The 24,691-nt window shown below is 49.6% G+C and overlaps 1 protein-coding gene across 3 annotated transcripts in view; it reads left to right on the forward strand.

Moving 5' to 3' along the window:
• Positions 1-24,691, forward strand: part of FARP2 (FERM, ARH/RhoGEF and pleckstrin domain protein 2) — a 4,051,843-nt gene that overhangs the window by 1,524,862 nt on the left and 2,502,290 nt on the right. For all 3 annotated transcript variants that reach the window (XR_011276033.1, XM_069618112.1, XM_069618113.1), the window contains exon 9: positions 8,033-8,128. Coding sequence is in view for 2 of the 3 variants with exons in the window: in XM_069618112.1 (XP_069474213.1) it covers positions 8,033-8,128 (96 nt within the window). In the remaining variant the exon portion in view is untranslated. The remainder of the gene's footprint in view (positions 1-8,032; positions 8,129-24,691) is intronic.

A 24,691-nucleotide genomic window follows, 5' to 3' on the forward strand; every position in this document is an offset into this window, starting at 1 on the left:
AAAGTCACCATTGGCTTTACTAGTCCCAAATTATAAACAGAAACCAGTACACACCATCATATTGTAGACGTACTGGTCGGGGCAATTCGATTGCCCCGGGGTCTGTTGTTCGAGGGGGCACGTCTCTGTCCCCCCTGATCGAGTTTTGGCTGGTGGCAGTGGATACTACTTTTTATATTCGACCGCAAATATCTCTCTATGGGATTTTCCCATTGTTCGAGGCTACCAACTTTAATTATTTAATTCTTATAACCTCGAACATACCGCCGGTTTATTTATTTAATATTAATTCACTGGTTGGTATTTTTTGCCAGAATTCGATTCTAAAATGGCATTTGTGTTCTCTTCTGTGACTCCAACCCAAGTCGAGCCCTGTGTTCCACTTTTGGCGGGCTTCTCCACAGAAGCCTCCAAAAGTGGTGCCACTCTGTCTGGGTACCACAGGGGGTGTGGGAGGGGGTTTAGGCACCCTGGACTGAGTTGCCTTGGCAACTCAAGTCCCACTCTTGTGCGATTGGCCCAAGTGGTGAGCCGGCCGGCTCACCACTTAGCATGTTTGATTGACAGCTAGGCTGAGTGAATGGGGGTGTGCTGCATAAAAGCAGGGCTTTGGGGACTGGAACTTCAGAAGTCGCCATAGGACCTAAGAATCTGAGGAGGGAGAAGCTGAGCCGACCTGCAACGACGACACCACCGGTGGAGCCCTGCTGAACCGTCTCACCACTTTTCCCGACAACAGAGATCATCTCCAGTCCGGAGAGTCTTCTTCCTTTGACTGGTGGGGATAACCAGTTTTGCCTTCTTTTCACCTTCCTGGAGCATCCGGTGGCCGCCTTGCCCGTGCCAAGCACCCGGCAACCGGAATACCACGGTTTACCACTACCGCGAAGAGAAGGGTAGTACCTTTTAACCGGAGGACTCCGCGGCTGGTTTCTTCCCTGGCAGTGCAACAACCTTCATCTTTCTTCCACGGCGAGACCTCTTCTTCCTCTGGACGAAACACCGACTTGCACCTGCTGCCAGGAACAACTTCCCCCGCTGGAGCTTCCTTCACACTTAAGGTACTGTGTCCCGCCTGGCTTCCCATGCGACAGATCATTCAGGGTGACAGTAAAGCCTCGACTTTCTAACCTGGGTTAGCCTGGGACAACCTGGCTAACTTTTCCTGACTTTAATTTCATCCGTTTTGTGCAAACTATCTACAAGACTCTTTGGGCATAACCCCACTGTGTGAACCTGGACCCATCTGCTTGCTCTCTCCAAGAGTGGGCCTTGCAATTGACTTCCTTGCTCTCCAGTAAAACTCTGCCTATCCTGCCTTACTGTGGTTCTTTGTAAAAGTATTGAAACTTGTGTGCTTCCTTAACTCTGCCTTTTTCCCTCCCTTTCTTTACAACTTATTAGAGTGTCATCTTATGTTAAGCGCTCACCTCTGTCTGAAAATAAGTGGTGTTTCTCACTAAGACTTGTCTAATAAGTAAATAGGGTTGTATATATGTGATAGTGACTGTGTGCTGAATTTACTTACCTCGTTTTTGCTAGTGTAAATCACAAGTGTGTTTTTAAATAAATAATTATATACTTTTACACCAAAGCTCTGGTCAGTGTTTGTTTGTGCTACTGTGTCTCTGTACCTATTGTATATACTCTGCATGCTGCCTAACTCTTGTTGAGGGAATTCTGACTGCTCAGCCACAGCTACCAAGTGAATCTGTGTGGTGCAGACTGCTACCAAGTGGGTTTACTGCCAAACACCTGTAGTCTTAAATCTTTTGCAGTGGTCCCTAAGGGAACTGCACAGGTTTCTGCCTAACAGCACCCAGCACCCCTCCTCCCGCGGCGGACCAGCCAGACACCCAGGCGGAGACAGACGAGGAGGAGGACCCTGACACGCCGTCTTTAGCAAAGGACTTTCACGACAGCCTTGCAGGTTTGGCAGAATATCTGGACCTTCCTCATCTCGAGGTAGAGCAGCCGAGCAGGGGGTCTTGGCAGAGGTCCTCTTCCTAAGACCCCCTACCATGGAGGGTGTCCCAGTGCAGAAGGATGTCGTCGCTCTGGCCAAGAAAGGTTGGCTCAAGCAACACTCACCCCAGCCTGTCAATCGGTGCCTTGATGCCGAGTATAGACAGATGGAGGGGGATACACTCTTGCTATCACCGCATCCCCAGCCGCAGTTGTCAGTAATTGCTGCAGCGTCCCTCTACTCTAAGCCTCAGTCGTCCTCGGCCACCTCGTCCTCGGCGCTGCTAGGCAAGGAGGAGAAGATCTTGGAGGGCATAAGGGAAAAGCTGTATTCCAACACCTCCCTGCACCTGCGTCAAGCCAACACGGATGCCATGCTTGCAGCGGCTAACCAGAGGTTGTGGCGGGAAATATCAGACTTCCTTCCGGAACTCCCAGCGCAGAGCCAGGCACGCTTTAAGGCAGGTCTTGGAGAAGCCAAGCTGATAGCGCAGGACATCTTGGAGTCCACAGTGGCCCACATAGACACCTCTTGCCGGGCCATCTGCATCGCCCCAGACATGAGAAGGACAGCCTGGCTTCAGGCTACAAAGTTCAACCATGACGTCCAGGATCGCATATTGGACCTTCCTTTCGAGGGTAGTGACTGCTTCCACTATACCACCGACGATGAATTGGATAAGAACAACAACATCTCGCAAACTGCGAAGTCTTTATCTATTCTTACGAAAGCCATACCCAAGGCATACACCCAGTCGCATCAACGCTCCTAGAAGGGCCGGGCGTTTGGTAGGTTCTGGGGATTCTAGGAACAGAGGTCGAGACAACCTGACCGCTCGCCGAGTTAGAACCGGCGCAAGCAACAAAAGGGGGGGGGGGGTAAGGGCTTCTTCCAGTGCCCCTCCTCAGCAGCAGCCTCAGAGAGCAAAAAGGCATGACGCGTCCCTCTGGGTGCACGTGTCTCCAGTGGGGAGGCAGGCTAGCTTCTCACGTGCATTTTTGGCATCATAACTTTCTGGACCTGTGGATCCTCTCAGTAGTATCCACAGGTTACTGCCTACCTATACCTCCCTCTTCTCCTTCCTCCCCTCCTACTGATTGGGGCAGCAACTCTGTTGGTCGGAGATCCGGTCGCTCTTCGAGAGCCATGCAGTGGAAGATGTGCCAGCCTCCCAGAGAGGATTAGGCTTCTATTCCAGGATTTTCACCATATAAAAAAAGAACCAGGCTGGCCTGAGAGTTGTGTAGGCCCTCTCCACCCTCACCCTCAACCTCCCCCTCCCTCTTCAGAAATTCAAGATGGTTACGCCAGCACTCATTGCAGGGACACTAGACAGGGGAGATTGGATGTGCTCCAAGGATCAGAAGGACGCTTACCTACACGTCCCGATTTGGCAGCCCCATCGCTCCTTCCTACGCTTCAGGATCATGGGCTGTCATTTCCAGTACAAGGTGCTACCCTTTGGCCTCAACCTCAACTCAGCCCCCAGGGTATTTACCAGACTCATGAATGCAGTGGCAGCCCTCCTCATGGCCACCATGTCTACCCGTACCTGGACGACAGGCTCGTCAGGGAGATGGCCCCGGAGGGGGTTGTCCACACCTCCTCCGCGCTTATGAGTACCCTCCACAACATGGGGTTTACCATCAACCTGAAGAAATCTCAGCTGCAGCCCACGAAGAGCCTCAACTTTCTGGGCCTCCCTCATCTGAGATAAAGCTCAGAGAAGGTATTTCCTTCGGAGGACAAGATTACGGCCATCAAGAGGGCCACTACGCACTTCCTTACCAGACCAGTTACTTCAGCTTGGTGGTAACAGCACCTACTGGGTATCATGGCCGCGGTCCTCTTGGCCGGTCCACACATGAGGCTCCAGATGAGGAGACTGCAGCTGCACTTGTCAGCCTCATGGAATCAGGAGAGGGGCTCCCAAGCGGAGCTGGTCAGCATACCGCCTTCTCTCTGCTCGGATTTCACGTGGTGGTCCAAGGACTGCAATCTGCCGACGGGCAGGCCTTTCCGGCAGCCGACTCCACAGCTTATCATTACTACGGACTCCTCCCTGGAGGGCTGGGGAGCCACTCTAGACGGCCACAGGGTCCATGGAGTCTGAACCCAGCAGGAGCAGGAGTCGCATATCAACTGGCTGGAGCTCAGAGCCATTTGGCTAGCCCTCAGGTCCGTCCTTCCTTCCGCTCATCAGGGACAGGACCGTCCTAACCCAGACCGACAACTCCACCAGCATGTATTATGTCAACAAGCAGCGGGATACCGGGTCCCCTTCGCTGTGCAACCTAGCGCTCAGCATGTGGAAATAGGCCCTGGAAAACATCTACCTCAGGGCCGTCCACCTCCCGGGGGAGGCCAACGTGGAGGCGGACAGACTCAGCAGGCTGGGAGCAGACAATTACGAGTGGCAATTGAACGACCAGGTGCTGCAGGAGGTTTTCAACACATGGGGCGATCCTCAGGTGGATCTATTAGCCTCCTGGAGGAATAGTAAGTGTAATCAGTTCAAGTCTTGGCAGGGACTAGGCCCCAGCTCCCTGGGAGACGCCATGCAGATTCAATGGAAGGGCATGACATTTGCTTTTCGCCCACACCCCTGATCCCCAGAGTTCAAGGATGTCTGTCACCTCAGCATCATAGTGATAGTGCCTTGGTGGCCGGCGAGACCGTGGTTCTCTGAATGGCTCAGCCTCTTGGACCGACCACCCATTCCCCTGCCGCTGGGCCCATCACCTCTCCTGTCCCAGCAGGGGGGCAGGGTTATCCACGCCGCTCCTCAGAAGTTAGCCCTCGCAGCATGGTTCCTGAGCAGATCACCCTCAAGCACCTGAACCTATCTCAGGCTAACTTGGAGATCATCCAGGGTGCTAGGAACAAGGCCACTAGGAGCCAATAAGGAGTAAATGGAGCAGTTTCTGTCTGGGCAGATTCCAAGGAAATCAACCCCCTGACGTGCACGCTGGACGGTGTGCTTTCGTTCTCGGCGCACCTTGCTCACTCGGGCGTACAGGTGGTCACATGTCACACCTAACTCTCAGCCTTAGGAGCCTACATAAATTCGACGGAGGAGGTCTTCTCCTCTTCCAACCTGATAGTCAAGAGACATCTGGTGGGCCTGTCCGGGCTTTACCCGCCCATCAAAAAGCCACACCCTGTGTGGGACCTCACTGTGGTGTTGGGCGCCCTGGCACACAAATCCTTCGAGCCAATGGCATCTGGGGACAACACGCTGGTCACCATCAAGACAGCTCTGCTGGTTGGTCTCACATCCGCTCGCATAGTCAGCGAGATCCAGGCTCTGGTGGCTTCAGAGCCCTATACCACTTTCCAGTGGGATAAGGTGGTCCTGCGGACTCACCCAGTGTCCCTACCTAAGGTACCCTCCACATTCCATCTAAACGAGGAAATAGTCTCACCTACATTCTTCGCTGACCCCAAGGATGAGGCTCAGAGTCTTGCACTGTCTGGATGTCAGACACGCTCTGAAATTCTATCTGGATAGGACCAAGTGCTTCCGCAAGTCAGACACACTTTTTGCCATCTTTGGGGGCTCCAAAGCCTCCATAGCAAGGTGGATGGTTGCGCCCATCAAAGAGGCCTATGAGGGGCAGCGCAAGCCATTGCCAGCCAACATGCACGGCCATCCCGTCGGAGCCAAGGCCAAGGCCATCGCCTTCCAGCGGCAGGTTCCGTGTCAGGTTATAAGCAGGGCAGCTACCTGGGCCACCCCTTCAGCTTTCTGTGAGCATTACTGTTTGGACTCCGGCTCTAAGTCAGACGCGGTCTTCGGACAGGCGGTTCTAAGGAACTTGTTTGCTTAAGGAGGGTCTCCTCTCCACCCTGGGGCTACATTAAGTTTTAATCACCCATACAGTATGGAGGAAAGGGGACGGGAACAAGTTACTCACCGTAGTGACTAACGTATACGTCCCACCATCCTCCCCCCCCCCCCCTAATAATACTGGTGTCATGAGGCAATAACAAATATTGTAGACGCGTCAATGGGGACCGAGTGGCGGCGGTGGGCATAGTCAGGGCAGCGCATGCTCCCAGGGCCGCACCACCGCACACACCTCTACATTTAAAGGGGAAGAAGGTTTTTCTGGTGACAAATGTTCCGTCTCTCGTCCCTTGGAAGGGATGCCTGCACAGTATGGAGGAAAGGGGACTAAAAGTATGTTAGTCACTATGGTGAGTAACTTGTAATTTTTCTTAGATGCATTTAAAAAAGAATCACAAATGTTTACTTGAAAAGAGGTAGGCAGCTTATTTAAGTCATTATAGATTTCCTTTCACTATACCTATAGGAGTAAGGGGGATTTTTAACCTTAGGAGTTTCATACAATCTTTACTTCCTTGGTGTATTTAAAGATATCACCCCAGCTTTACCACATCAACAGACTTAATATGGGGTTCAGACACATCATAACGGCAATAAGCAATTAAATGTCTTGGCACCTTTTAAAAAGATTCTTCCCTTTCAAGGGTAAATAATGCATCTCATCCCGCAGGAACTCCTCACCACCCTTGGCCTTGTCTCCTCCCAGGTGATCCTCCTGCAGTACACAACCCCAAGGTCAGGACCAAGAAGCGTCACCTGGGAGGAGACAATAAGCACGGGTTTAGTGAGGTATCCACCATTTTGAAAAAGGGTCCCAAGACATTTTTATTGGGTCCAAAGTTTCCTAGAATTGCATATAGTTAGGCAGTTTTCCTTGTCTATTTAAATCCTTGTTCATATGCACAGCAAGTTCTCTGTAAACTTGATGTGAGAAGTGCTCCAAATTGTTCACAAGGAGAGGAAGTTCTCTGTAATCTTGATGTGAGAAGTGCTCCAAATTTGTGTCATCGATCAAGCTCTGTGTGCATTTCCAGCATGCGTTTTGTGACTGAGGGCAGCTCCAGCCACGAGAAAGACATCTGTGTCTTTTATTGTCTAGTGGGTGTTATCTACAATATTGTGCATACTGGAGGCTTGAGGGAGAGGGGAGGGATTCATCAATGGCTATGTGAACTTAGAATCAGATGTTTGACACAAAAAAGGATAAGTGAAAGACGAGAATGTTTCCATGCCCAAGAACTGCTGCAGCAAAAAAACAAAATAGCTGCTGCTAAAAATGTAATATCTGTGTGTGCTTTATTTACCAGTGTGAATATATTATGACCTAACTTATTTCACTGTTGGTAACCTTGCAAATGCATTTAGGATCAGACCATCATAAGTTACTTTGCAGAAAAATATCCTGTTGAGGTGGTGAACAAGCCAGCCACCTGTGATACGCCTTTGTTTGTCTACAAGCCCAATAAGGTGGCAAGCCAGGCTTAATAAAATGTGGCTAAATCCTTTTTGAGCTTCAGTTTCTCTTACCTCTAGCTATTACACTTGCATGAAGAAAGTGAGAATGTCCAAGTAATGGGTTATCCACCCAGCATTATTGCTTCCATACTTTGTCACCATAGTCTGTTATAGGCACTACTCACCCGTTGCCTGAACATGGAAGATTTAATGATGACATCCTGGTACACCAAGGAGAAGTGATGGTTAGCCTTAGTAAAAGTATGGGGCAATGTCTGGGCGCTGGTGGTGCTACACAGACATTTGGGCTTCCCCAAATACCTCTGTCTCTTCTGATGTGTGTGGTAAACTGGTTTGGCTAGAGCTTCAGTTCTTTACCAACCTGGGAAATACCTCCAAGTTGTATAATAAAACTGGGTATCCATGGAATAAGAATATAGACGTTATTTGTTCTGCCTTGCTTTTAACAACTACATTTAATTCAAGTACACTTATGTAGTTTAACTTATTGTGTGTGCTTGCTTCTTTATTATGCAATGTCATTTAGTTGTCCTTTTTGAATTACATCAATGTTATTGGGTAATGTTTCAAAATAATTCCCTACACACACCATTTCAATGGTTATCGATACTGTAATTAGATACACACATGCCCTCTTGAAAAGCTATAGTGATCAACCCCACTTCCCACCTCCAGGGTATCATACTAGAAAGTAAGCCTCCAACAACCCCTTATATCCATGTATTTGTCTTTCTTTTTAGGGAAACACAAAAATCAACACATTCAACTGGTCCAAGATAAGAAAGCTGAGCTTCAAGAGGAAACGATTCCTTATTAAGCTGCACCCTGAAGTTCATGTAAGTCTTGGAAGTGCAGAGAACCATGCCTTTTTTGTTTGTTAGAAGTCATTTCTGGACCACTTATGGTGGAAGATTCTGGGAAGTCATACTTAAGGCCCTGCAAAGGTCTAATAAAACTCTTAAACAATATGTCTTGGATTGAGAAGTTTGGCGCAAAGTACAGTTAACAGAGATTGGCAAATACTTGAATGTTGACACACATGTATATACAAATATATTGAGGGCATGTGCCATTAGGGAAAATACACTAAAAACTAAATAAAACATACACAAACCACGGTCTGGTAATCCTGCATGTGTTACACAATACTTTTCTAGTGTTCTGAAGTGGGGGTAAAAATGTCAGACACAAATCACCAGTCTTATAATGTTAAAAGGCACTAGAACCCTTGAAACGGTAAACTTTGTCAATACCAAGCCCTAGCCTATTTCAATGATCTCTGTCACAGGCGAGTAGCCCTTATCATGTAGGGTACCTGTAGGGTGGTTTAAAAAAAGTTCTTATGGTGGTGTTGGCTTGATTATCAGAGATGCAGACTCGAAAAAGTGCAGTCTTTAGAGACCGGTCAATTGTTATTCTAGCAATTATCCATAGTTTGGTTTCCTGCAAAGGAAAGGGCAGACTACCAATCTTATGTTTACGTGGGGACCCTAGACAGAATCTCTTAACCCAGACTCCACAACCTATGGCAAGGGTAGCTGCAGGTGGACTTCTCATCCAATGTCTTTCAGTGGGGAGAGGGGGACTTAATTTACATATGAGCTACTGAGGTCCCTGGACTGCGTATGGAAAACCAGCAACCCAAGGGAACAGAGGATCTTGGGGGCTCATCAGTGGATCTGCACAAAGAGACTCACTGTTTGCAGATGCAAGACTTTGTCATATGGACAGGTCAGACACCAGCAGTTACCCCTGGATGGGGCGAAGACAGCACAGCTTTGATTCGAGTAATGCAAGGCGCTGCAGCAGACTGGAAAAGTAGTTGATTCAACACAAAACCGGGTCAGTGGGAACTCAGCAATAGGACTGTTGGTATTTGGTCTCAGGCATGCTCCTCTCTGTGGTGAAGAGCAGCAATAGCAAGGTAGTGAGGTTCCAGTAGTAGAGAGAAGGTGTTAGGAAAGATTTCAGTCCTCGGCTCGACTGTGCCTGTGCACAGGTGCAGGCCAGTTGCAGGTGCAGCATCTCTTCTGGGCGCCAGAAAGCAAGGAAGGCAAAGCAGGTCCCCAGACTAGTTATGCCTGCCAGGCCCATTGAGGGAGGGAGACCTCTTCCGGATTAAAAGCTAGAACGTTCTGACCCAGTGGTTGGCATTGCCCACACTTGTTGCAACAGCAGACTTCCTGCTTCCATCTGTTTACCATTCAGCATTGTTACTTGGCTCCTGGGATTGGCATCAACCATGGTTCCAGATCCTCCTCTTATCCTAAATGTAGGCTTATAGAGTCCCCGGTCCTCCAATGGAAAGGAATTGCATCATTTGAAAAAGTAGTGTGGCTGACCAATAGTGGACATCCAACTCTTCCACATCACCCCATCAACATGAAATCACTATGGCTGGAATGTGGATTGGGGTCTGATCGCTCCTTACCCAAGTTCCAACCAGTTCAGGTAGATAAAGCACTGACCAAGCTTCCTTTGCAAGAACTTGGTGAAATTGCATGACATTATAGCCGTTTGCATGCTGGGAGGGCAGGCAAAAGCCAACAAATATCAAAGAACAGGGCTTCGACCATGAGGCTCGGCCATTTTCAGTAGATGGTCACTCAAACATCATTATCACAATACTCATAATGGTGCACATTCATGCACCCATAAAAAATATCAAAATAAGTTTGGTCCTACCATTCTGTTCTTGATGCCTACAAAAAAAAACAAAATGTAAATTATAAAAAAGGGAACACTGTCTTACCTGCAGCACTCAACTAAAGATGACTTGGGCGGCTATACAAAAATAAAGCTGGAATAAAATGTACAGCTGATCTTCCTGCATTGGTCACCCGAAAGGCTTACAATTACAACTGAAATGATGCAAGTTGAGCAGGCAAGTGATGCTAAAATGATGGCACTCTGCAAACGTCAATCAGTCAAATATATGCTGGGGGTTCCATTGAAGTCAATGGGGGAAAGTTGCGAAAAGAAAAATGTCCCTAGCACTGTTCCTCAGACACCATGGTTGAGAAAGTCCTTTGTAGCTCACAAAATAATTAAACATGGTTCAGTGGATGCGCACATGGAGAGATGTGCAGAACCTGTTTTATGTATGCAGAGGGAATGCCCAGTAACTTGGACAGGCCCTTCTTTGTATAAAATATCCACATGTTGACATAAGAGTGTTTACTAATCTCCAATTTTGTGAACATCTCCACTAATAAATTACGCTGTAGGAACACTTGGCATCTTACTCAGGGATATGAACTCTCAAATTAAGACCCTGAGTGAAATCAAAGTGGAGGAAGATGATGATATGGGATATTCAGCATCTCTCTGGGCCTTTACGGAAAACTATTACAAATATGCCTTATGCTCAGCTGAGCTTATTTTTAGATTGGGTGTGCGGCCATGTAATGGCTGGTTTGAACTAGACATATCTCCAGCACCAACATTTTCCAGCGAGGGTAAAACCAGTCACATTGATTATATATTAATGGACCTGGCCAGTTAGAAAAAGGCAAAATCCCTGGAAGTCATTGCAAGAAGTAAAAATGACCATAAAGTAGTATGCCTGTCATTACCCTAATCATGTTGTATACCTTACTAAGGACCTCATCACGAGTTGGGCAGTATCTGGGCTATACTACCGGCCAACTTTATTAGCGTTGGCGCCCACTGGTCTGCTGGTACTACTGCTGGATCATGGGTTGGGCGCTAACTGTAAGTCCCCATTGGGTACATTGGAGCCAATGGGGAATTTTCAGTGCAATTACTGCGCTTAATACCCCCAACGGTTATTGTGCCGAAAATTGGCATTTTTTTCAGCGTACATACCCCCAGCTCCGAGCTAGGGGTTATGCAGCCAGACTTGTGATGGGCCAGCCCTTAAATGCAACAGTAATACCGTTACAGCGGCATTTAAGTTCTACCACCCAACTTGTGATGAGGCCCTGACAATAGGAAGAGGGTAAAATGGGAGAACCCTTATTTAAAACAAAATTTGCAAAAGTATATCGAGAAATTCTCCCAATATTGGAAACAGTGTTCAATTCGCTCAATGTGGTGACCAGACTATTTCAGACTCAGCCACCACAGTTTCGGTAGCACTAGTACGATATCTTTCCAAACCTAGGAAAGTTGTGGCAGATCTTCAGGTGGCGAGAGATAACTGGTACAATGAGGAATGTAGAGCCACTAAAGCCAAACAATTCACTGGCCTGAAATCCACCACATTAGAGGCAAATGAAGTTGCAAGGTACAGAAAAGATTATAAGATTCTCCTTAATGCGAAGAAAAAGCTATGTCGCTTAAGAACTTCGAAACCCCTAACAAGGCAGCCAAGGTGAACATTTTTCTAGAGGATAGTTACTGAAGGAAATTGAATAAATAAAAATCACATTGAAACTGCAATCATAGAGAACACCTGGCTAGAGCATTTTCCGGGTCTCTATGCAAAAAACAAAGTAGATTTCAAATTGGATCAACAGGAGGCATTGAATCTGGTTGATGTTAATTCAGATATAGACCCATTTGAATTAACAATAGAGGAGGTATTGGTAGCCAAATGTATGTAATCACGAGGAAAGGCCACTGGTCCTGACTGTCCACCGGTAGATCTTTACATGAGCGAACCTGGTTTATGGGTACCATATCTCCTAGTTCTTTTTAATGTCATCTTAAAGACAGGCAAAAAGCACCATCCTGGCAAGTAGCGGAGCTAGTCCTAATAATTAAGCAAGGAAACCATGGTATACCTGGAAATTACAGGCCAATCTCACTACTGGATGCCAGCAGTAAACGTTTTGGTAAAATCCTCCATACTAAATTAGAAAAATGGGTAATAGAAACCAATGTGTCAAGTCATCTGCACGCCGAGTTTGCCAAAGGGGTAAGCACCATAGACAAGGTATTCAGATTATCTCTGATCCTGAATAAATACATCAACATTTAGGGTGGCAACATGCATCTACTTTTCGTAGACCTAAAGGCTGCATTTGACAGTATATATAGATCTGCACCCTGACGGGCACTCTCTAATAAAAAAAAGTCCACCCCACCACTGCTCAAGGAAATAATGCAGATGTACGACAATATGTTAGCAAACGTAAAATGGGGCTGGGTAGAGAGAGCATTAAACCTTTCCCGGTTAGTAAGGGGGTAACACAAGGTTGCACCGTGTCCCCCTCTGCTTTGTACCTTATTTTTTAATGTAGTCGTGAGGGAACTCCCATGTAACATATTGGATGTTCCCATTCTTGGTGAATTGGTATTTTATTATTTGCCGAAGATGTTGCAATCCTGTCTTGTACACCGTTGGGCCTTGTTCATCTAACACACCACTTTGTCAAGTTTTGTAAGAGGCAGACCTGTAAATCAACACTAGTAAAACAAAAACGAGATGTGGGCACAAATAATGAAACCATGAAATAATTAGGCTCTGCCCCCACCCCCCTCTCCCTCATCTGAAGCCAGACACCTTGGTGTCATCGTTGACTCCTCTCTTTCCTTCTCCCTCACATTCAGGATATTGTCAAGAAGTCCAACTTTCAACTCTTCCTTCTCAAAGGAATTCTCCCTTGTCTCACTTTCCCCCAGACGCTCAATGTTACCAGAGCCCTGGTTCTCTCTAGGCTAGACTACTGCAATTGTCTTCTCTAGAATCTGGCTTCTTCCTCTCTATGACCCCTCCAACTAATCCAGAATATGGCAGCAAGACTTAACCTTCGCCTCAAGCCCAGGGACTGCATCTCTCCTGCCCTAAAATCTCTCCACTGGCTCCCGGTTGCTTCAAGGATCAAGTTCAAATTCCTCTGAATCATCCACAAGGCTGTCTGGGGCCAGGGACCACGCTATATGCAACCAGCTCTTACTAAATACTCTCCCTCTAGACCTCTACGTTCCTCTGGTACCAACTCTGTTTGTCAAGTGTTTCGCTAAACAGGGGGCCGGAGGCAGATCTCTTTCCTCAGCTGGCTCCCTGTTATGGAACAGCCTCTTCCTTTCTCTTCGTCTTGAGCTGGACCTCCTTAAATTCCAGAAGCTCCTCAAGAATTTCCTTTTCACCCACCCCCTCCTCCTCTTCCATCCTCCCCTGCTAATCTCACAGACGCTGTGATTGGTGACCAGGGCCCTTAGTGTCTTTCGAGGCCCTGGCCTCCCACACCCAATCGCCTTCAGCCTCCGTCTACACCCAGCACTTAATGGCCATCGCCACTAGGCCTGCACTTACCCATTTTTATTTTCTACAGATGATAGCTACCTAGCACTTACTACTTTGGGCACTTAAACTTGCTGCTCACTCACGAGCACGGGCACTCCAGCGCTTCCCCCCTGCACTTGCACGCTCTGAATGCTCACAAGGCATAGTAGGTTCATATATATCTTCCAGTGTATAAATTATTTCCTATCCCATGTCCCCTCCCTGTGGCCCTGTGGGCACTTTGAAACACAATTTATTTGTTGTATAAGCACCTAACCAAATGCCCAGTGAATTAAATAAATAAAAATAAATGTGGTAAACAACACGGGCCCCAGCCACGAATAGAGATCTTTATTGATGGCAAGAAAATTGAGGTCGTCTCCCATTTTGACTATCTGGGCTATTTTGACTAGATGGTCTATGGAGGGAACATACCAGTAAGGCAAACGTGACATTAGAAAATGCAACGGTAAATTAAGTTCCCCTACGTCTTTTGACAAACATGTATTAGTACCAGCATTAGAAATTTACAGAGCACAGGCAATGGCGGCTGTCATCTACGGAGCAGAATTATGGGGGGCACCAACATGCTTCAGTCCTTGCTGTGACAGAAAACCACTTTAAAAAAAGATCACTGTGGGTCTCTAAAAATTCAGCCAATATTCTGTTACATATGGAACTTGGCATGACATGCATTAGTGACCAGATAGCTATCAAACCTGTGCTATTTTGGATACGCATTATGTCTTGTGACTCACTGATCAAAATTCAGGGCTGGCTTAAATGATATTCTTTCCCATCAGAATGTTTTTTCGCTCAAATGGTTCTAACACATTAAAATGTACCTGCATTTGCTCAAATTAGAAGTTGTCTTGTTTTGTTTTCACCAGAGTTAATTAATGGGAACACCAGACAAATTGACATCGATTCTCACACTGACTTCCTAATGGGCCAATATGTAACTGTTTGGATTTATCCATTGGCTACGGGTATATGTCTATCAAACATACCTGTTCAGTGGAAAATGACTTGTCTCATTGAGAGACGGTCTCACAAAGCTTTGTTTTTGAAAGTGCACTTGCATATTTTACCCATAGCCAGAGTCAAGTCCAGGTGCAACAAAAAACTGCCAGACAGATACCCAATTCTGCCCCGGCCAAGTGGAATTCCTACAACACTTACTTTTTTTTGTGCCCACAGAATAGTGACATTAGATGTAGAAATTTGAAAAACTGTTTATCGAACAGAGGTATTCGTTACGGAAATGAATGGGAAGAATTGTGGAAAAGGGCAAGTGCAATATATGTAATCTTTGATATTTCCAATTATCTGGATACGGCTTGGAGGAGGAGCGAAAGACTAGTAACAATCCTTAAGATTGCTTTGATGTTGCAAATGTAACTAAAGGTGCCTCCTCTGGTGCTATGAGAATACATTGAGTGAAACAACTCTAGTACATGCGATTTTATTTTATGCTCAATTTCTCGATGTACTTTTATGGTTATATACCAAAAATAATGTAATTATGATGATAATGATGCAGTGGAAGCTCATATGGAGAAACATGCTGAAACTGTCTTATGTATGCAGAGGGAATGCCCAGTAACGTGTACAGGCTTTTGTTTGCATTAAATAGCCACACTTTGGCATCAGAGTGTATTTACTAAACACGGCTTTTGTGAACAACTTCACCAATAAATGACGCTCTAGAAACACCTGGCATCTTATCTCCCTTCCTTCTTTGGTTGCTCTTACCTTTAGCTCACCTTTCTGCTTCACTGCTTCCTTGCCACCTCCTCCCATCTGAACTACCCCTTGCTGCTTGTCTAAGCACAATAATCTCTAGTCTTCCTGTACCCTAACCCTCTATCCTGAAGACATTACAAGTCTCACTCACTCTTGAGTTTGCCTTCCCTCTTGTCCCCCTTCTCTTTTTCTCCTGCTTATCCAATCATCCTTCGAACACCGTCTGTCCCTGTCCTCCTCCTCGGTTCTACTAACTTGACTTTATTTTACCACTATCCTTCCTTCCTTTATCCAAAAGTGGCATTGGTTTGTCCTTGTTCTTCCCCTCCCTCTTCCCCATCACAGATGTCTCATCTCTTACACTTCTGCTTTTGAATCACAGGTTTGTAAATGTTTTGTTGCCCTAAACACTTGAATCACCTTTGCTGCTTTACTAGACCGCCCAGTAAACCCCTGCTCATTTGTGAACGAATGGGCACATGTTTTTTCTAACTGCCAAACCACCTCAGATCAGATTGTCTTGTAGGTGATCTGGAGTGAAGAGGAAAAGTGGGGATCAACCTGCCTGCAGCTGGGCAGTGTTTCCAGCTACTCCCTAACTGCCCTGGGCCATTCAATCAAGGCCCCCACACCACCTGAGTCCCTTCTGCCGGCCCACCACCAGGAGCAGCATCGGATTGCCTGCGAATGCCTGACAGTTTGAGGCCACGCCCACCTGCCTCGCTGTCATCCCGCTCTCCGCAGCTTGAAAGATCCGCCTCCAGGCAAAGCAGCTGCAAATTGAGGGAAAGTGTGACATAGCTGTCCGTGGCAGTTCTGAGCCTAAAGGTTTCACAGGCATGCTGCATCCTATCTGCCTGCTCCTTCCGTTATCCTCCACAGTAACCCATCCCACCACCTAGCCTTCCTTCAAGGTACTGTGCTTATTCACCATGACCGTCTCCATACTCAACAGTCCTTCACCCTCCAACCCCCAGACAGTCCACTGCCCCACCGCTTCAACTCGTTACACCAACCTCATCTATGCCCAGCTTGTTGACACTTCTAACATCATTGACCTTGCCTTATGGAACACAAGGTCTCTATGCAACAAGACCGCTGCTGTTTTGTACTTATTCCTACAACTACATCTTTACTTCCTCTGCGTTACTGAAACATAGATTCCTCCACACAATTCAACAGTTCCTGCTTCACACACTTCCGCCTTTTCTTCATCCACCCATGTTCTCCGTATCACCGGATGTGGCGGTGGCATTGGACTACTATATCACCCAAATTACCAATCTGTTCCCTTTCCGGTATATCTACCAGATTATTCCACATTCAAATACATGTACAAAATCTTCACCGCACCACATGCTATTTCCTTTCTCATCATCTACCGTCCACCTGGCCCGCTATGGTCTTTCTGTGAGGACATTGACCACCTCCTAAGTCACATCTCACCTAGTCCCACACCACTGATCATGCTTGGTGACTTTAATCTCCATCTCTCCACCACTCGCCTAACTTCCCCCTTCCTCTCAATACTCGACTCCTACCTACTTACCCCTCTCCCTACCCCATCCACTCACACTTCTGGCTCCACTCTTGATCTAATCTTAAGTTTCTTCATTCGCTGCTTCCTCTGTATCTGATCTCCCTAACTACTTGTTGGACCATTCCTTACTCTGTCTCTCTTCCCTCCCCTTTCCCCCACCCATTCTCCCCCTTCCTCTACCTCATTTTCCCGACACGACCTATGTAATTTTAATTCTTCACTTTTCTACAACACCTACACCAACTCCCTTCCCCCTCTCACTCATTTTTCCACTCTCTCTACAAATGAGGCTACATCCACTCTTTCCTCATCTCTCAATTCTAGTCTTGACCAACTGTACCCTCTTACCTCCTTCGGCCCCACTCGTAAACCCACCTAACCCTGGCTTTCTCCTCATCTCTCATCTATGCGCCGCCTTCAAAGACGTTGGCACAAGCACCGCTCTCCAGCCAACCAGACAACTTACTTCTCCTACCACACTCTCTACGACAAATGCATCAAATCTGCCAAACAAACGTTCTTTTCAGACCTTCTCCACACTCAATCTACTCACCCTTGTCGCATCTTTCAAACTCTGACTCGCCTTCTCTCTCCTCTCCCACCCCTGACCCTTCTATTGCTTCACCTCTTTCGGCTACTGACCTCGCTAACATTTTCTCCTCCAAAGTACATACTCTACGTCAAGATATTCTACAATCCCCCTCATATACACCCTCCTCCATCTTTTCCAACCCCCTCCACCACTGTTCTTAACTTCGCTCCTGTCTCAGACTCTGAAGTCACCCTTCTCCTGTCTAAAACTCACCCCACCGCTGCCCCATGCGATCTTTTTCCCACCTCTCTCATTCCAAAAGTCTACCCGCTCCAGGAACCTTTCCTTACCTCCCTTTTCAACATGTCTTGCTACCTCTACTTTTCCCTCTGCCTTCAAGCATGCAATCATCATTCCCATCCTGAAGAAACCCAAGTCAAACCCCCTTCTGGTATCAAACGTTCACCCAATTTCTCTCTTGCCCTTTCTATCCAAGCTCCTTGAACGCCTTGTCTACTCCCAATTCTCAACACACGTCTCTAATCCATCTCTTCTCCCTCCCACTCAATCTGGGTTCCGCCACTCCACTGAAACAGCTCTTACCTCCGTTCTTAACTCCCTTCTCACAGCTCGCTACTCTAAACACTCTTCTGTCCTTATTCTTCTCGACCTAGCTGCTGCCTTTGACACAGTAGATCACTCTTTACTACTTGACTCTCTCCTCCTTTGGCTTCTGTGGATTTGTTCTTGCCTGGTTCACATCCTATCTATCTAACCGCACCTTTGCCGTTTCTTGGGGCGACTGCACTTCCCCTTACTTTCCTCTCGCCCACAGCATCCCCCAATGCTCCGTACTTAGCCCTTTTCTCTTCTCTTTGTACACCACTCTTCTTGCTCCAATCATCTCATCCTTTGGAGTCTCACACCACTTCTATGCCGACGACACTCAGCTTTTTCTCTCTTTCTCATCTTTCACCCCCGACATCCATCACAGACTCTCATCCTGCCTCACCGCCATCAAATCCTGGATGACCTCCCACTTTCTTACCCTGAAAGCAGGGAAAACAGAAGTTGTATATTTTCCCGCTAATGTCCTCCCTCCTCCTTCCATTTTCTTTCCTCCCTCCCATCTCCCTATCTTCCCTTCCACCGGCAATCTTGGTATCCACTTTGACACTAATCTCTCCTTTGCTCATCCCATCTCTTACTTACCGTGCCTGTCATTTCCATCTGTATAACATACGCAAAATTCGCCCTTTTCTTTTTTTTTAACCGCCACAAAACTTCTAGTTTCCTCCTTAATCTTCTCTCAACTTTTCCATTGCTCTGTTTTCTGCTTTGGTCTTCCTTCCTCGCGTCCAGCTCCTCTTAAATCAATCTACCACTCTTCCATCCGTTCCCTCTCTCTTCTTTCCCATCGGGACTCAATCTCTTCATCCCTTGCTTCACTGGGATGGCTCTCTTTTCACTCTCAACTCAAGTACAACTTCCTTTGTCTTATCGTCAAATCTCTCTACGGTCTCACCCCTACCTATCTTGCATCTCTCCTCTCCTTCTATTCTCCCAGCTCTGCTGATCACTTCGGACTTACTGTACCGTGCGCCCCTTGTGCACAATCCCGTTTTCAATCCTTCCAACTTCTTGCTCCTCTTCACTGGAACCTTCTCCCTCTCTCTCTCCGCTCCATTACTTCCTACTCCTCCTTCCGCTCTCCTTTAAAAACGCACCTACTTCAGTCACCTGTCTGACTGTTAACGGCTGATTCAGAACATCGATCCACACTGCTTTATTTATGTATTTTGTAAATTGTTTTTTGCAAATTGTTCTTTACTACTTACTGATTCTAAACATTGACTTGGATTGCTTATTTTATGTATTGTATATTGTTCTCTGTAAAGCGCATTGGTTAAGAGCGCTATGTAAAACTCAATAAATACAAAATACAAATTGTAAGGAGACTGTTCTATTTGGCATGTTTGACCCCCAGACTCCCTAGCAAGCATACCCTACCTTACTGTTAGGTAATATTTTATTTACTATTGCATTGTGTTTTCTGTACTTCTCCAGCATGGGGTCTGGCATGGATTCACATGCTCATGAATATTCCCCATCGTCAGGCTGGGAATCCTCGGTAAAGAAAAAATCAGTATCAGTTTCGTTTCTGATCTGTCTTTCGCAGTAGTAACCAATCACCGATCTCTGCGTCATACTGACCACAGCCAATGACTGCCCTCTACCTAAGCCTCGCCTCTGGCAGCCATCTTCAGATTTTTACCGCACGTTCAAGTGTTGGGAGTCCTCGTGCTTAGCTCTCGAGCTTTTACTGTGTGTTTCGCGCTTTTTCAGGTGAATTTTCACATTTTTTCGGTTAATCGAGCCTCAAGCTCCACCGTTTCTACTCCCATTAACGGCTACCCGTTGCAGGATTGTCCTACGCCCCTCAAGGGTGAAGATTTCGTCGAATCAACTTCTTGGAGGATTCCAGAAGATTTGCGGCCTACTTCGAGATGGCCCAGGATGCGAGTTCGTCGCTCGGACCCAAGCTGTTTCGCAGCTGCCCTGGATGCGGGCTGCATAATGTGTTTAAGGAAGACGAACATTCGCGATGCCTCTACTGTCTTCATGGGCACAAGACTTATGTAGAGAAGGACTGCCAGTTCTGCAAGAACTTGTCGGAGCGGACCATGAGGGACCGTCGATCCCGTCTCGCAAGCTGGTTGGAGAAGGGCTCAGCGGGTGAGAAGAAGAAGAAAGGGTCCGAGCGGGCTTCTAAGTCCTGTGCGGGCGCCCCGGCGACGAGGGCCCAACACCAGGCCAAGCGCCGCGAGTCCGCTGGCTCCGGGAGCGCCGAAAGGTCGGGCTCTTCGGTCGCCAGGCAGGGCGCACCTTCCCCGGCACCGTCAACCACGAGCCAACGCTCCGATTCGGGTAAGAGAAAGTCCGAGACCCCGGGTAAGCTTTTGGAGAAGCCCCGTCCGATCTCGGATGAGGGGGTGCGAGGCGTCGCCCCTCCCCCGAAGGAGAAGGCCCGGGACGCACCTAAGGTGGTGAAGGCCCCTACCCAGCAGGCGAAGGCCTCTATCGAGGCTATCGCGGCGACTCTGGCCAAGCCGGCAGAGACACCGCCAGCGGAGTCTGCCTCCGGGACTAGAGTTTCCCTGCCACCAAGGAGGGAATCCTCCTTTCAGCCCATCGTCGTGGCCGCCATGATGGAAGAAGCGAGGGGGGGCACGGTGCCCTCCTCGAGCTCGGAGTCAGCCTCGGAGGAGGAACTGACCGAGGCCGTGAGGAACCTCGAAGTCCAATTCGAGAAGGTTCAAACCCGTCAGGAAGATCCTCGGGAGATAACCGAGGAAGACGACGATGGTGAGGAAGAGCAGCCTTCCCTTCCGGCGCAGCCGGTCCCTAGGCCTCAGGATGGCTCGGCGGCCATTTTGTCTGCCATCCAGTCCTTATGCTCTGAGATAAGGACGAGATTCCCACGGCCCAGGCCGGAGGACCCGCAACCTGGCCCGTCGGGAAGTCCTCAGAACAAACGACGGAGGACCCAACCCTCTCCTCCGCTCGCCCCCGTGAGGCCTACAGTTCCCTCCTCATCCTCCCACGAGTCGGGAGATGACGGTGCGTTGGGCTCGACGACGGGTTCTGAGGGCGACGGCAATAACGACGGAACGGGTCTCCCGTCGCAAGGGCCTCGCCGCTCGACGAGATTGGCTCATTCCACGCCATGATCGCCAGGGCGTCTGAATTGTTCCAGCTCTGCCCGGAGGAGCAGAAAAAGGAAGGTTTCCTCTATCAGCGCCGGGAGGCCAAGAGGAAGACGGTCATCGCGGTGCCCCTAATCGATGACATCTGGGAGGAGGGCCTGTCGGTTCTCAAAAACCCCTCCACGGCACCAGCCAAACGGGACCGGTACGAGAAGAAGCGGCGGGGTCAGGAGCCTCGACATCGAATTCCCCGCCGGACGGAGAGGGAAAGAAGTTGGATGCCGTGGGGCGGCGGGTCATTTCGTCAGCGGCGACGACGATCAAAGCGGCCAACGCCCTGGCGATCGTGGCCCGTTACGACAGGGAGCTCTGGTTTAAGCTGGCCCCCATATTGGACTTCCTACCGGACGACAAGAGGTCCGAGGCCCTGGAAATACTGCAAGAGGGCGAGGTGGCATCAGACCACACCATAACGGTGGCAACCGATATTGCCGATACCGGGTTCCGCCAGCTGGGCAACGGTGTTTGTCTACGACGACGGGGATGGCTCGGGGCGACCGACTTCCGTCAGGACGTCCAGACCAGGGTGTTGGACATGCCGTTCGACGGCAGCAACTTGTTCGGGAAGGCGGTGGACGAATCCCTCCAAGCCATAAAAACGGACACGGAGACGGCCCGCGCCCTAGGAGCCCTTCAGCAACGACGGCCCTTTCGGAGCTCTGGAGGAAGACAGGGTGCCTCCAAGGGATCCAGCAGTGGCTCGTCGTCCTACCGCCAGGCGGCACGCTCCTCGTCTCAGGAGGCCTACAGGGGTCGTGGCAAGCAGGGAGCGCCTCGCCGCCATCGGCAAGGTGGCCAGGGCAGCAAGGCCACCACCTCCAAGCAGGACTGAACCGGCTGTGGGCTCGTGCCCCCAACAAAGCACCCCGGTGGGAGGCCGGCTGACGAATTTCGTCGGCGTGTGGAAGTCCATCTCCACCGACCATTGGGTGCTGGATACCCTGGCAAGGGGACACTCTATCGAATTCCTGAAGAAGTGCCCTCACGTTCCACCTGTGGCCAGGAAGGAAAATCACGTCCCGCAACTGCTGTTGGAAGTACGGGCGATGCTCAGGAAAGGCACCATCGAGCTTGTCCCGAAGAGGCTCTGGGGCTCCGGGGTGTACTCAAGGTACTTCCTCGTCAGGAAGAAGACTGGCGGCTGGTGCCCCATCCTGGACCTTCGTCGTTTGAACAAATACATCAGATCACAAAAGTTCAGGATGGTCACCCTCCAGCACGTACTGGGACAGCTGGAGGAAGGCGACTTTCTATCGTCGTTGGACCTGGAGGATGCATACTTCCACGTTCCCATCCTCAAAAGTCACCGAAAGTTCCTCAGGTTCGTCGTCCAGGGACGCCACTACCAATTCAGAGCACTGCCGTTCGGATTGAAGTCGGCCCCCAGGGTCTTTACCAAGTGCCTAGCACCAGTGGCGGCGCGGCTGCGCCTGCAGGGGATTCACGTCTACCCCTACCTGGACGACTGGCTCATCCGCTGAAGGACGAGGGAACTCGCCGTCGAACACACTGCGAGGACCGTCCAGCTACTCACAGACCTGGGATCCGCCATAAACTACCCAAAGTCCCACCTGGTGCCGTCGCATGTGGCCCTGTTTCTGGGAGCGAAGCTCGATACAGTGAGGCACCTGGCAGCCCCGTCGGAAGAACGGACGAAGACCATTCTAGGCAAAGTGCAGCACCTGCTAGCCACGGAGGTGGCCAGGGTGAGGTCCATCAAGTCCCTCCTGGGGATGATGTCCTCCTGCATCTACCTGGTGCGCCTCTGCAGACTACGGATGTGCCCTCTTCAAGAATTTCTCGACGCCCGTTGGATGCAGGCGACAGGCACCTTCGAAGACAGGGTCCCCCTCAACGAGGTGTTCCGGCGGGCGATTCAGTGGTGGGGCGTTCGAGCGCACCTCACGGCGGGCAAGGACTTTCAGACGCCGGCGTACCAGGAGACGGTGACGACGGACGCCTCCCTGGAGGTTGGGGGCGCCCACACTGGAGATCTACACGCAAGAGGCCTCTGGCTCCCGGAGGAGAGGCTCCTGCACATCAACGTCCTGGAACTCCGAGCCGTGTTCTGGGCTCTCAAATCGTTCCTCCCGTCGCTCAAGAGCAAGGTGGTGCGGATCTTCACGGACAACACCACAGCAATGTTTTACATACGGAAGCAGGGAGGCACCAGATGCCCAGCCCTGTCCAAGGAGGCACAGGATCTGTGGCACTGGGCGGTCGCCCAGGGGATGTTCCTGGTTCCCTTCCACCTGGCAGGAGAAAGCAACACCATCGCCGACTCGCTCAGCAGGGAGCTGCGCGCGTGTCACGAGTGGGAACTGCGCCAGGATCAGGTGGATCAACTCTTCCGACGATGGGGCAAACCTCAAATCGACCTGTTCGTAACAGCGACGAACTCGAAGTGCAAGAGGTTCGCCAGCAGGTTTCCCCAGCCGAGAAGCATGGGCGATGCGTTCTCGTTCCCCTGGGACGGCCTATACCTGTATGCGTTCCCTCCGTTGCCGTTGCTGCTTCGATTCATCAGCCAGCTCAAGAGGTCCCGGTGCAGGATGATCCTCGTCGCACCGGCATGGCCGAGGCAGATCTGGTTCCCGGACCTTCTGGACTTGTCAACGTCCCCTCCCATCAAGCTGTCGGCAGACGCGGACCTTCTCTCCAGAGAAGGAGGCGCCATCTTCCACCACGACCCGGCGTCGCTGAACCTGCAGGCTTGGTTCCTGCAGCGCTAGAGTTTGGAGGCTACGATATATCGGCCGATTGCAGAGAGGTTCTTGCAAAGGCCAGGGCGTCCTCGACTCTCAAATGCTACGGTCATAAGTGGAAGAGGTTCTCTATCTGGTGCCGAGCACAGAAGATCAACCCCCTACGGATTACGGCCCCTCAAGTGCTGCCGTACCTGCTATCGCTGGCAAAGGCTAGGCTAGCCCATGCCTCCATTTAGATTCATCTGGCGGCGATCTCCAGATATACCAGAACCACAGTACAGACGTCCTTGTGGTCCCATCGACTGGTAAAAGAGTTTATGAAAGGACTGTTCCGGTCGTTCCCGCCGGTGAAGGACCCGGCCCCGGCGTGGGAACTTAACGTGGTGCTGACCAGGCTCATGGGGCCCCCATCCGAGCCGATGCACTCCGCACCGATGAAGTTTGTGTCGTGGAAGACTGCATTCCTGGTGGCCATTACCTCCGCACGACGAGTGGGAGAGATCCAGGCCCTATCCTGCAAAGCACCGTACATGACTTTCCATGCCTCGAGGGTGGTGCTTAGGACGCACCCCTCCTTTATGCCCAAGGTGCCGTCGGACTTCCATCTTAACGAGCCCTTGGTGTTACCTGTTTTCTTCCCGTCTCCTTCGTCGCCGGCCGAGAGGACTTTGCACTCGCTGGATGTGGCTAGAGCGCTGAAGTTCTACGTGGACCGCACGAAGAGTTTCCGGAGGACATCACAGCTGTTCGTGAACTTTGGACCTGTGAATCAAGGGAAGGCTCTCTCGAAGTCTTCTATTTCCAGATGGCTCTCCGGCTGCATCATGCACTGTCACCGGTTGGCTAACCGACCGCTGCCAGGCCGTCCGAGAGCCCATTCGACCAGAGCGATCGCTGCTACTACGGCATTCTT

Source organism: Ambystoma mexicanum, chromosome 10 (genome assembly GCF_040938575.1).
Source record: "Ambystoma mexicanum isolate Mex_15411 chromosome 10, UKY_AmexF1_1, whole genome shotgun sequence".
In the NCBI taxonomy this organism is placed as follows: Eukaryota; Metazoa; Chordata; class Amphibia; order Caudata; family Ambystomatidae; genus Ambystoma; species Ambystoma mexicanum.